This window comes from Manis javanica, chromosome 15, assembly GCF_040802235.1.
Source record: "Manis javanica isolate MJ-LG chromosome 15, MJ_LKY, whole genome shotgun sequence".
NCBI lineage: Eukaryota > Metazoa > Chordata > Mammalia > Pholidota > Manidae > Manis > Manis javanica.
Window position 1 is genome coordinate 219987 of NC_133170.1, and position 12337 is coordinate 232323.

At 36.8% G+C, this 12337-nt stretch overlaps 1 protein-coding gene across 5 annotated transcripts in view; it reads left to right on the top strand.

Annotated features, from left to right (window-relative positions):
- Positions 1-12337, top strand: part of SLC38A4 (solute carrier family 38 member 4) — a 59327-nt gene that overhangs the window by 20490 nt on the left and 26500 nt on the right. For 3 of the 5 annotated variants that reach the window (XM_073223410.1, XM_073223406.1, XM_073223407.1), the window contains exons 2-3: positions 4405-4462; positions 12084-12308. In XM_073223410.1, the coding sequence (XP_073079511.1) occupies positions 12190-12308 (119 nt within the window). In that variant the 5' untranslated portion in view covers positions 4405-4462; positions 12084-12189. The remainder of the gene's footprint in view (positions 1-4404; positions 4463-12083; positions 12309-12337) is intronic. The other 2 variants (XM_073223408.1, XM_073223409.1) reach the window with 1 other exon arrangement.

The following is a 12337-nucleotide window of genomic DNA, read 5'->3' on the forward strand; positions in this document are numbered from 1 at the left end:
GATTTAAGTTTGTGGCAAAAATCAGTAAGTTTGTCAACCTGCACCAAACTTGTTTGCTAATTTTGCAACATAGTAGTTGACTATTCAAACATTTCCCAAGTGCTCCCTTATATAGTTGTAAAGGTGGTTAAGGCGGGTTGAAGAGAGGAGGTGCCAACAGCTGAGCAATGGTTACTGCATTTTTCTTGGTCAGGGAGATTTTTACAGCAGAAAAGCAAGGCCTCTTCTAGGGCCTGTGCTGAGAAGCCCACTGGGGCCTCATATTTGAGAGGGCCTCAAATTTATTGCCATTTGTATTGTATGTAATGTTAGTTAAAGTGTTATTTGGTTAAATAGTACATTGAAAATATACTATAATTTAGTAACCCTGTTTTGGATTTTAGAAATGTTTAAAGATATTTGGAGCCTCAAAAATAGTGGTGCCCTAAACTTCCATCAGAGAAGCTCTGCTGAGTGGGAATTAGAAAATTTCTCATCTTTACTTCTGTTTACAATTAATTTATGTGTCTCTTTTGAGTAATACTCAATTTTATCTTTTTATTTTGTAAATTGAGGTGAATAATTATATAACCGTGCAGAGAGCTACCCACACCACACCTAAGCTTTCAGCACACGTGATACAAAGAAGGCACAAGTGCAAGCGTGTGAGCCCAGCTCACTTTCAGGACGACATGGAATTCTGCTCCCTGGATGATTTAGGATGATTTCTGTAACATTGCTGTATGGATGTCTTTTTCTATTTTGCATGCATCCATATTAAGAGAGATAAAATGAAGAATTTGGAATGCCAAAGCATGACATTGAAAAAGATCACAAATTCTCTTCAACACTGTAAGCCTGAAAACCAAAAGCCAGAGAGTAAACTCTACGTTAAAAAAAGTAATTAAAATCTTGTTTCTAATTGCAGTTGCCTAGTATCTTCCGTTTTTAGGACTGACGTGGTCCATCAGGTAGACATTTACCTGCAACACCGTACAAAACAGTCGCATCCATGTGAGCGCTGTCCGTATTTGGAGGCGCCAATACTGGCTGTAGGATGAGGAGAGTCATTAGAGCATTGGGACTTGATCTCCCTTATTAGAGTTTGAGTTTAAGACTCTAAAGATGAAAGCCATAAAAAGTAACTCTTGGAGAATAAAGCGTCACCAAAACAATGCAGTGTAGAGAAGATAAAAAACAGAAGAAAAAGGCAGGAGACCTAAAGGGAAATTGAAGCAGAAATGAAGAAAAGCAATAGAATGCAGATCCAAAGGCAATACAAAAATCATTAAAAGTTAGGTAATTTGTTTCTTAGCTATCACTGTTTCTACCCATCTTCTTCCAGTTTGGTTATAATCAGATTCTATTTCCAAGTATTTTTGTCCCATGACTAAAATTAGAAATTTGGGTACAGTCATGATGGGAACAAGAGGTTATCTTCCCCAGTACCATTGCAAAATGCCATGATGATCTGGCTGAGGATTTTTTTTTTAATTGTTGACCAATTTCAACTTGATCCAGCTGGAACTTTCTCTTTGAAAACACCACTAAAGGTAGAAATTTTAAACAAAATGATCAGTAATTATAAATATGGACAAGAAAAACTCCCATTCAATGCCTAGATACGATCTTTATCACTTTGTATTGAACCACCAATTTTGTACTTTCAATACATAAATATGGGGATGTACCTTCTAGGACCTTACCTGTACTATTTGAAAATCATTGCCACGGACTGATGATAGGGATAAGTGGATGAGCTATTACCATATATCTCTTGCTAAAGAAAAATGAAGCTTTTATTGCAAGTTTCTTGTTTCTCATAGAATGATCACATAAAATTCATAGTGTGTATCGTGAACTGGCAAAGGTAGTAAATAGAAATAGTACAAGTCAGACTCCCATTGACTCCAGTTTGAATCCCTTCTATCTGCCTTTTCTTCTGTCCTCATGCTCAGACAGGCAGACGTCACCAAAGCCCAGCTACCATCCAGCATCCCCACCCCCTCCCTGTCCCCACTCTCCATTTCCACCCCATCATCCCACCTGTGTCCCTTTCCTGCTTTTTTTATTTTCCTCAGCAGCTTTGAAAAGATCCCCATGGCAAAAAAACCCGAGTTCCCCACAGGCGACACCCTCTGCAGTCTGCACTCTACTCCGTTCTGTTCTGTCTGCCCAGAAAGTGTCCACTGCTGCCTGACAGCGTCTCACCAGAGCGGAAGGCGCCGCAGCGGGGCCACAGTCTTGCCCAGGTTGCTTCTCTCTTTGCCCTCTGTTTACTGGAATCTCATCTGGACTTTTCAGGCCCTTGTCAAGGTCCATGGGTGCCCTGGAGCCTTCCTCTGGGGCTCTTCACCCTCTGGAGTCCTGGGACATACTGCGCAGTTATACTGACATTCTTCATTACCCACATTTTTCATTTAATGCATGTTTTAAAGTCTGTATATATTCTGTCCGTTACCTCCCTCTACAGGGATTCTTGTACCACATCAGAGCCTCACTGAACATGTTACATTTGCCATGTTTTAAAAATCAAAAGAGCATAAATCTATTAACAAATATACATGAAATTACATCATGATGATTTTAAGAAATATTTAGAACATTAAACTGTAACATTTAAGTCTGGTTTCCTTGTGAAAAAAAAGTCATAGCGAGTTTTGTCAAGACTAGACCATACATTTCTTCATCGATTTTGGCATGTCTAAACACGTCAAATACAGCAGGGAGAAAATAGTCAAATGGCCAAGTTCCTAAGCTTTTTTAATTCAGCTAACTTTTATCAAACTAATTTTCATGTGTATATTTGATTTTTGAGCAAATGGTAGGAAAGTCTGTGGTAAGAATTTTGCAATTAGAATACATGCAAAAGAAACATATGACCCTTCATAGTCTCTTATGTGTGCTTTTTACTCTAACATGCTAATTTACTGTAATTACTGCATATATCTGAAGAAGATCAGAATTATAAAGAAGCCAAAACTTAAAATTTCAGGAGAGGTAAAACTTTAGGAATTTATGCATTTATCTCCACCTTATTTTAGATAAAAATATCATGAGAGTACATTCATTCTTTTTAGTTGACCCACCATTAAATGGAATTTTATTAGAATACAAGTATTTAATTTTCTAACAATTAGGCACAGGTTTTTGCTTGCTTAATCTTATACTCATCTGGTAATTTTGCAAACAAAAAGAAATCTGAAGTTGCAAAGATCACAATTAAATTATGGAGGTAACTTGAAAAGGAATATTCTTTAAATTTCCCTGAAATTAAAATGAGTGTATTTGCTACAATTTTTCCATAGACCTTAGTAATTTTTATCTGATAAAAAATAAAACTACTACATAACTTTAAAAAATAAAGAATATACTATGAGACAAATACAAGTAAATATACCATATTAGGTAATAGACCAAACTGGCACATTTGAAAAGGAAAAGAAAAATGGGTAACTGGACACTTTGTGTAGCGTTCAATGTCTTGCATTAGCTTAAGCATTTCCCACTCAACAATGTTTAGATCTTTTTTTTTTTTAATAGAAACCGGGAACTGACACAACTGTTACAATCTAGCATTTCTTCTGATTGGTTATCAGATTGCCATTCAAGTCATAAATATTTAAAAGGCAAAGTATCCTTAATTCTGGATTGATTTTTTAATGTTTTCTCATCTCACTTTCAGAAGGATTAAGTGATACATTTTCATGACAGATCATTTGCCAACACATTTCAGCTTTTCCTCTAATATTTGGAAAGCCAGTAGATTTTTTTGAAAGGAGGGAAATGTCCACTTAGAAATTCTTTAAAAACTCCAGAGTATTGCTTGCTCAGCCTATCACCTTTGGAATGGGAACAGTGGCTGATAAATCTATGATTTTCAGCTGCACAGTGCCTGGAGTAACCTGGCACCATGTGAAGTGTCTATTATCCTGTAAAATGTCCTCTGAATAAGTCAACAATCCAAAAGAAAACTTTTCTGCTATATATTTTCTATGCATCCTGATGATATTTCATAAAAAACCTGACCCCATAATTATTATTGTTACTATATTTTACTTTGCCTTAATTTCATAAACCTTTCTAAAAAATTAACATTTCTGAATTTATCAGTCCACCAACCTGTAGCAACTTGATACAGAGTGATACCAATCAAGGTAAAACTTTCATTGAGTAATTTGTTGCATAAAAGCCAAAATTCTAAAAGCAAATAGAAATTGGTGTAACCAATGTTTAATCCAAATGTTCAGCAGTAAACTGATTTAGCTTCTCTTTTTTTTTTAAAAGCTGACGCAAGTTGGACAGAGGGACGGTGGGAGGTGTTGGGGTGGGGTGGTGGTGGCGATTGGCTTGTCTCATTCACGCCCACTAGTCTTTAAATCATTGTCTAGATACCCAAAGGTTCTTATGTCAACTCTGTTACAGGGGTCTGCCATTCTAAACAATTCCAGAAAAATTACCTGGGACTGGATGAATGATTAAGGTAAAGTTGTCTTTTACCTTATAAAATAACATGAATATTTGCAGTGTTAAAATAATGCTTCTTTTTTGAAACTACTATCTGGGGAAATTTTTTCTCACTTTAGAAAAGATAAATTCAGTATAATATCAGCCACTGGAAGTATTTACCCAGATCCTGATTACAGTTTTCTTCTGCAGATGATTTTAGGTTTGAGCATGAAATTAGGAAAGTGCATAATAGGAAAGGGGAGCATTGCAAAAACCAGCAGGCAGCAGTGTTTAGTTGTTTACATTTCCTAGTTCATTACTGAATAGAATGAAGAATTGACATAGTTTGTCTCAGGAAAAAATATACAGTTGTAGAAGTGTATTCCCAATGCTGTAACATTAAAGATGCTGTCTTGAAAGCAAAACCAATCGGAGGAGGAGCATCACAGAGTCAGAACAGATGTGAATGGCTAAGGGTTTGGGCTGCACATTGTCAAATGAAAAAGAAAAAGCTGTGTCTTACCTTTGTCTTCTTATATGACCATTTTAATGAAGAAGTATTGTTAGAACAAATTTACTGGAAGAAATTGAGATATTTAATAGAATATAAGCATAGCCATAGATTCTGAAGGACTGGAATCAATTATCTAAAAATAGAGCTATACTCCTCAAATTTATGAATCAGAATTCCAGGTGGATTTACATATCTCATTTTTGGAGCATCTTACAGAGCCTACAATAATATTTTAAATTAATTTCCCAGGTAACAAAACTAAGAGTGTTTTGTAATTCAGTGAAAAAATATTTGAACTGATAATGTATATCATATTCACAGACAGTTGGCTAAAAGAAGTTATTTTTGACATACTAAAGAAATTTAGGTGTGTTTTCTCAAAGAGACTGCCACTTATTTTACAAACCAAGATCCTCCAGCCATTCAAATTTATAATTAGATAATGTTTTAGGATTTTCTTGGAAGTCTGCATACTTAATCTCCAAAGAAGTATGTCAATAATATTTAGGTATTGGAAATGTAGTTTTGAGAGCTAAATTCGAGTTTTCTTTACCCATGATATACAGTATACTTTAAGAGTTATCAAAGCTCTTACTTTTAATATATGAGTTACTTTAAAGAAAGTGAAGTATTTATATCCAGAAGATAAAAGTACCTCTGAGGGTGGTCCAGTATCTATTATATAGAATAAGGACATTCTGGAATTTACTGCATTCACAATTACGGACAGGTTATTAAATATCATACATCAACATGTTAGCATAAAGAGTTTACTGTGTTGACATCATATGTTATGTGTCCTTGTACATTTCTAGAAACTGCATTCAGGCAAATAGAAAGTAAAACTTATGCAGGAATTTAGGATGTTTCATAATGTTTAAGATGACTGGAGAATCTCTTTTGCTCTTCTGAGAACAGAGCTAGAAAGGTTGTAAGCAAAATAACATTCAGATTTTTTGAATAGTCCTTATACCTCATCAAATGGCTGCTTTAATTCTTACATTAGCAAGCATGTAAAATCCTTTACAAAGGGAAAAGACCTCAGCATCGGGTTATTTACTCTCACTTTCCTAGTTCTACCTGGATATCGTCTCTAAGCTATGTCTGAGTAAAGGAAAGGAATAGAAGGGCTGATATATTAGCACCAGCAAGAAGAGGTAGGCAGGTAGATATGGTTTTAATGTTACTGGCAGTTTCTTTTTTAAGATGTACCTCAGACTGAATGATACTGAATATTTTTATGGAAGTGAATTTGAGAAATCATGCCACAGACTAACAAGCTATCTGACAGTTTCTGACTAGAATGGCATTGTTGGGAAAACTGTTAAAAAGAATTTAATATAAAGGTAATATTAGACTAGTTTCATTGTCAAAACTATGATAATTCATCTAAGGTACACTTTGGATGTGGACTTAAATCAGTTCCTTGGATGCAATAAGTTGCACCACCAGCTACTCCCCACTTGCTCAAACAGAGTAAATGGCATGTGAGGTTTCCTGCTTCACAAACTTGGATTTCAGAGTAGATTCATCAGAACTGGGTTGGCATGAAGATGACAGCAATGGTGGAAAATGTTTTGGCGATGTTAGCTCCCTTTTCACTTTCCCTTATCAGGTAAAATAAATGTTTGCAGTGACCAGGGAAGGTCAGAACTTTTGCCTCTTGACTCAAGGACAGTTGTGCTTTCTAGTTTGGTGTCTTTCTTTGACGTGGAACTACCTAAGTAAAATACAGGAACTTTTCTTTTTTAAGAATCTTGCATCCTGACTTTCTTAGATGCCTGTTCAAAGAACAAGACATAATGTTTTTTTTAATTAAGGTATCACTGATATACACTCTTATGAAGGTTTCACAAGAAAAACAATGTGGTTATTACATTCACCCTTATTAACAAGGTCCCCCCCCACCCCATTGCAGTCACTGTCTATCAGTGTAGTAAGATGCCCAAGACATAATGTTTAATATCTGGAATTTAGATGTATGGAATCAGCCTTTAGGACATTTAGATATCCAAACATTCATTTGTTGAAACAAAGTCTTCTGAGAGTGATAGCATTCCAAATATGTTTGTCTCATGCTTTGATTTTGCATGTTGAGTGAGTTTAAGCAATAGTGCAAATGAACTCTGCAGTACAGTATCCAGTGTGTCTGCGAGATCACTTTGCATCAGAGCAGCTCAGTGGCACTGGATAGAAAGGCTGCAGAAAGTCCTATCAAACCACATTTGATTTTTCTTTTTGAATAACTTTGAATATTATTTGCACAATAAAGCTGCTCTTTCTCCTGGTAACCAGAGGGAAATATTCCCATTTCACTTTGAAATACCAACCTATAAAGGTTTAACGAGAATGCATACTTGGATGTATAAAGGGGACCATATTAAGTTGCCTCAGTTTTAGTAGAATGTGCACCTGGCCTTGTGCCAGATGCTGGGAATATGTAGAGCCCACAACTCCACACTGCTGCCACCTTCATAAAGCTTCTGCCTAGTGGGGGAGATGGTTACTTACCAATAATCACTAAACTGAAATGTCAGTGCAAAGTGTAGTAAGTACAGAGAAGGAGCAGAGAACATGCCTCGAGAGCGTGTATTTGGGGGTGTAGTTTAGATGCAGGGCTTCTCGGACCACATGGCATTTAAGGCTTTTTTTCAGGTTCTTTTAGTTAACTTTGCAGGCACTTGGGCTAAGAATGTGGGGAGGAGCATTCCAGGTAGAGGGAACAGCATGTTAAAAGGTCCTGAGGTGGCAACAAGGAAGTGAAGGATGCCCAGTGTACAGTGAGTGGGGGTGATTCCATCTTGGACTAACGAGCTACGTCTGGGTGAAAGGAGGCAGCACTTTATAGCCTACTGGGAAATTTCACTTTGTCCTTAAAAAATGATGACGAAATCATTGTGCGGCCTCTGTAGTTGGTCTTTTGAAATAACAGTGGTCAGGGAGAGAGGATTTTTAAAGTGTTAAAAGAAGGATTGATGAGACTTGGTGATAGATTGGATGCGAGTATGGGGGTTTGGGGTAAAGGATGGGAGGTGTCAATACTGGTGGCCAGAGTCCTCTCCTGAGCAGCTGGCCAAACGGAGGTGCCTTTGCTGAGAAAGGGAGAAGACTCTACACCTGTGGAAAATTACAGTATGCACTTATGTCATGTGTCTTATCATATTACATTACACTTTTCAATCAGTGTTTGCCAGCATCATTCTTTTCTAGCCTCCCCATGCAGTGATCCATTGATTAGTTCAATAAGTATGCACAGAAAAACATAAAAATATGAAGTATGTTATGATGCAATAGTTTGCTCAAAAATCTCTTTTCTCTACTACATAGTGTCGTCCAACATGTGCAGGCATTCTAACTCAAGGCTTCCCTTTCAGAGCTGTGCTCATATTTCATTCTTAATATTTGTTGAATGCATAAATACCATCTGTAAAAAACTTGTACACTGAAATACAATCATGTGATTAAATTTTAGCAATTATGATATAGCCTAAATGCTTCATAGTATAGATTTGGTGTGGTAGGCAAATGATTCAGAATATCTAGTTTCTCATAGTATCCTAATTCTTTCTAAATTGTGCTTTTAGCTGTTATTCCCTAAAAAAATAGATCAGTAATAGAATATTCAGAGCTAAAGATTGAAGTTATGAAAGTGTATTCCAACTTTTGTGAGAGATGTCCCTTGTCTGGGGCCACAGTTAGGATCAGGGGCCAGTGTTTTAAACTACTGTTTCGTATTTCATGGGATTTATCCTATCATCTTCAAAAGAGAATAGAAAAAGTGTCTTATATATCAGTTTTTTATGGAGGCTTCATTACTTGGGTATGATCGATTAAGTCATTGGCTATTAGTGATTAACTCAGCCTCCATCCTCCTCTTCCAGGGGATTGATAATAGGGCTGAAAGTTCCAACCCTCTATTTTAATGGTTTATTCCCCTGGTAACAAGTTGCCCATCTTTAGGGTTTTCCAAAATTCACCTCATTAAAGTAAATTCAAGTGTGGTTGAAAGGGGCTTGTTATGAATAACAAAAGACATTTCTTTCATCTTTACCATCCCAGAGCTATTTCAGGAAATGAGGACAAAAAACAAATATTAATTTATTATATTATCCTAAGAGCTCTGTGAGGAACTGGGAATAAATACCAAATATATGTCTTACTATATGTCAGAGCATCACACAGCTGAAGATTAAACCTGTTATTTGGGGCTTGACATTGAGAAACTGTTCCTAATTTTGAGAAATAAAACAAAGAAATAGAAAATAAAGGGAAAAATTTAGCAATACAGATCAAGAGACACAATGTCTGATTAATAAAAGTTTTAGAAGGATTAAATATAGGGGAGGAAACAGTTGTAAAATAATAGAACATTTTTCTAATAAGAAAGATACAAGTCTTTTAAATGAAGATGAATTTTTAAAACTGTTCACATCTAGTTGCAAAATGGAGAAATTTCAGGTAATGATAAGGGCAAAAATTCTAAAATTCTTCAGAAGGAAAATACCAAAGAAATAAGAATCAGACTGCTCAGTAAAAGCTAGAAGTTAGGAGAAATGTCTTCAACGTTATTAAGAAAAATTATTTTAAATCTAGAATTCAAACACCATTTGAGGGCAAAGACATTTTCCAAAATGAAACAACTAATAAATTCTTGATTTACAAGCATGAGTGAACCATGTATTTTGACATGGGTGTGGCTGACGGGCCACAGGATGGCCAGGTAGACTCGGCCTCACACTCAGCCTCCTTGCTCGCTGACTGGCTTGAGGGCCACGGCATGAACCCAGCTGACATTGAGTCCCTGCAGCGTGAGATCCAGATGGACTCCCCAATGCTCCTGGATGACCTCCAGGACCCCCGAGGCCCACAGCCCATGCCTTACTGCCAGGGGCAGACCCAGCTCCCATGGGAGCATGCCTTCGGCCCCAGCAGTGGCAGCTCGGGTGGGATTGTTCTGCAGGTTCATCTCAGACCCACTTTGCAGCCTTAAGCAGCCACCTGAGCCACAACTGAGCTGTGACAGGGCCAGGACACCCTCACTCCCCAAGTGATCCTTTTCTGTATTATATTATTATTGTTATTATTATTATTATTACACAATCTTTTTGGCATAGAAAAAAAATTGTATGAAAAAAATTATTCAAGGTGGTATTTCAGTGCCAATGCAAAGTGAATTGAAGAAAGAAGATGGGATGGCATTCAAGAAATATTGGCAGCTGAGTGGGACCCAGAGGTTGGAGCAGGAAACCCCAAAGTAAGAGAGTATGGAAAATTCACTTTCAAGTTTTAGTAACATAAGATTATATTCATTTATTATGTAGTTAAATATACTAGTTGGTTCTTTGGGGGCATACTATTTACACAATCATAATGTTGTAAATGTTAATTATTGGGTTTTAGTGTTTACAAACCACCTATAAAGCAAATCTCTCATGGTAGGAATCTCAACATTATAAAAGTATTTCATTAACTGAAACAACTAGGAGTATGTGGGAAGGAAAGAAAGGAGTGTGCTAGTTGCTTTCTCTTTCATAGGAACCAGTCTAGAGTTGATAAACTAAGTCAGAGAGGTTATAGTGAATATTTTAAATTTAGGATGACTAACTTTAAATGAAGAGCCAGAAACAGAAACTGTCATTAATGGCTGCTCCTGAGAAGTATGTGTGATGGCTCAGAGAAAACTTTGTACTCTAATACAAGTTTCTTTTTCTTTAACCATGTGCATATCTAACTTCTATGTGGTAGCTTCTGAGATTTTTCTTTCTCTTTGATGTTATACACTTATACTACTTATACTAATATATTAATTTCTTGTTCCTCATCTCTTGAGATATAATTTGAGTGATTTCCACAGATGTATTTTCCAGTTTTATTACTCTCCCTTCAGCTGTTTTGTTTCAGTGACTGTTTCTCTTTCTTGTTTGCCTTCTTCTAAACCAGCCTAATCTTCTTTTATAGTATTCTTATTCCTTGGTTGTTATCCTAATTTGGAACTTTTTATTACATTTTATTATTTTAAAGTCCCTTTGAATTGCTTTGCTATCTGTAGGTACTTGCCTGTAAATCTTAACTTCCCAGGCCTCCTGACACTTGTCCATTGAGTTTCCACATGTGTTTTGTGATCTTTCTAATTTAGGGATTGTGAACTCATCTCAGCAGGAGCTGCCTTCCACGGCTGCTGCTGTAGCACTGGACAGTGGGTTCCCATGGGTTAGCTTCATATTTGCCCAGAGGAGCTATGGACGTCAGGAGTGCTGGAGGGATTGCTGTTTTTTCTGTGCTCAGGATCACCTTACTAAATGGGTAGTGCACCATCCAAGGTGATGTTTCCCCCAGTATATATTTCTCCCAATATAATGGTTCAACAAGAATTGAATGATTCTAATAGTAAAAGTTTAAGAAATTGTATCAACAACATGTGATGGATTGAATTCTTTTTTTTCACATGCCAGTCCATCCCTTTATACTTTCCAGTTGAGGAAAAAGAGGTCCAAAAAGGTTAAATAACTTGCGAGATCCAAAAATTTAAAGGCAGAGCAGAGTCTAAAAGCTATATGTCTTTGTTGTTAAATGCATTTTAGTTTTATATAGATGGTGACTAATGCTGATTCAAAAATAAACCTGAACTTCATTTTGTTACTATTATTAACTTTGGCTTCAAGACACAAGTGCCTGGAAAGTGGCTCATCCTACCCTGTGCTGCACTGTTATCAGGCATTTGGTGGTGTTAATCCTTTCATGCCCAACTAGCAAAGTAAAGCAGTAATTTTCTTATGTTACTGGTGAGAGTAATCTGTCAGAGGCACTGATAGGAATTTCTGCTAAGGCACAATCTTTGTCAACAATTTACTTTTGTCTTGCTTTCTTTGAAATTATTCAGTCTGTACCTCCACTTACCAGCAGCACCTAAAGCTTCTTGAAGAATGCTACCATGTCTTGATGTATGTTTTTGTTCCCACAGGGAGGGGCAAAGCACCTGCCTTATTCATATACATAGGCACTCTGCAAATACCTGATTGGGCAATGTATTAACAATTTCATTTCTTCTCTTCCGTCTTTCGTCTTTGTATTGGATAAAGGAAACTTTCCAGATGCATGTTTATGAAGTTCTCAGGAGTTTTTATTTATTTTGTATTTGCAGAACAGAGTGTTCCGAAAATCAACACAAAGTGGAAGCGCCTTAAGCTGAAGGTATATTGTTTGTACTGAAGGAGCTCCTGTGTGGACAAGCAGCGCTGACAGCTCAAATGGATCCCATGGAACTGCAAAATGTCAACATTGAACCTGATGAGGAGAGCACCAGTGGAGAAAGTGTCCAAGATAGCTACACTGGGATGGGAAATTTAGAAAAATCAGCAATAAGCAGGTATGGGGTTAAAAATGACCAGGTTCCAT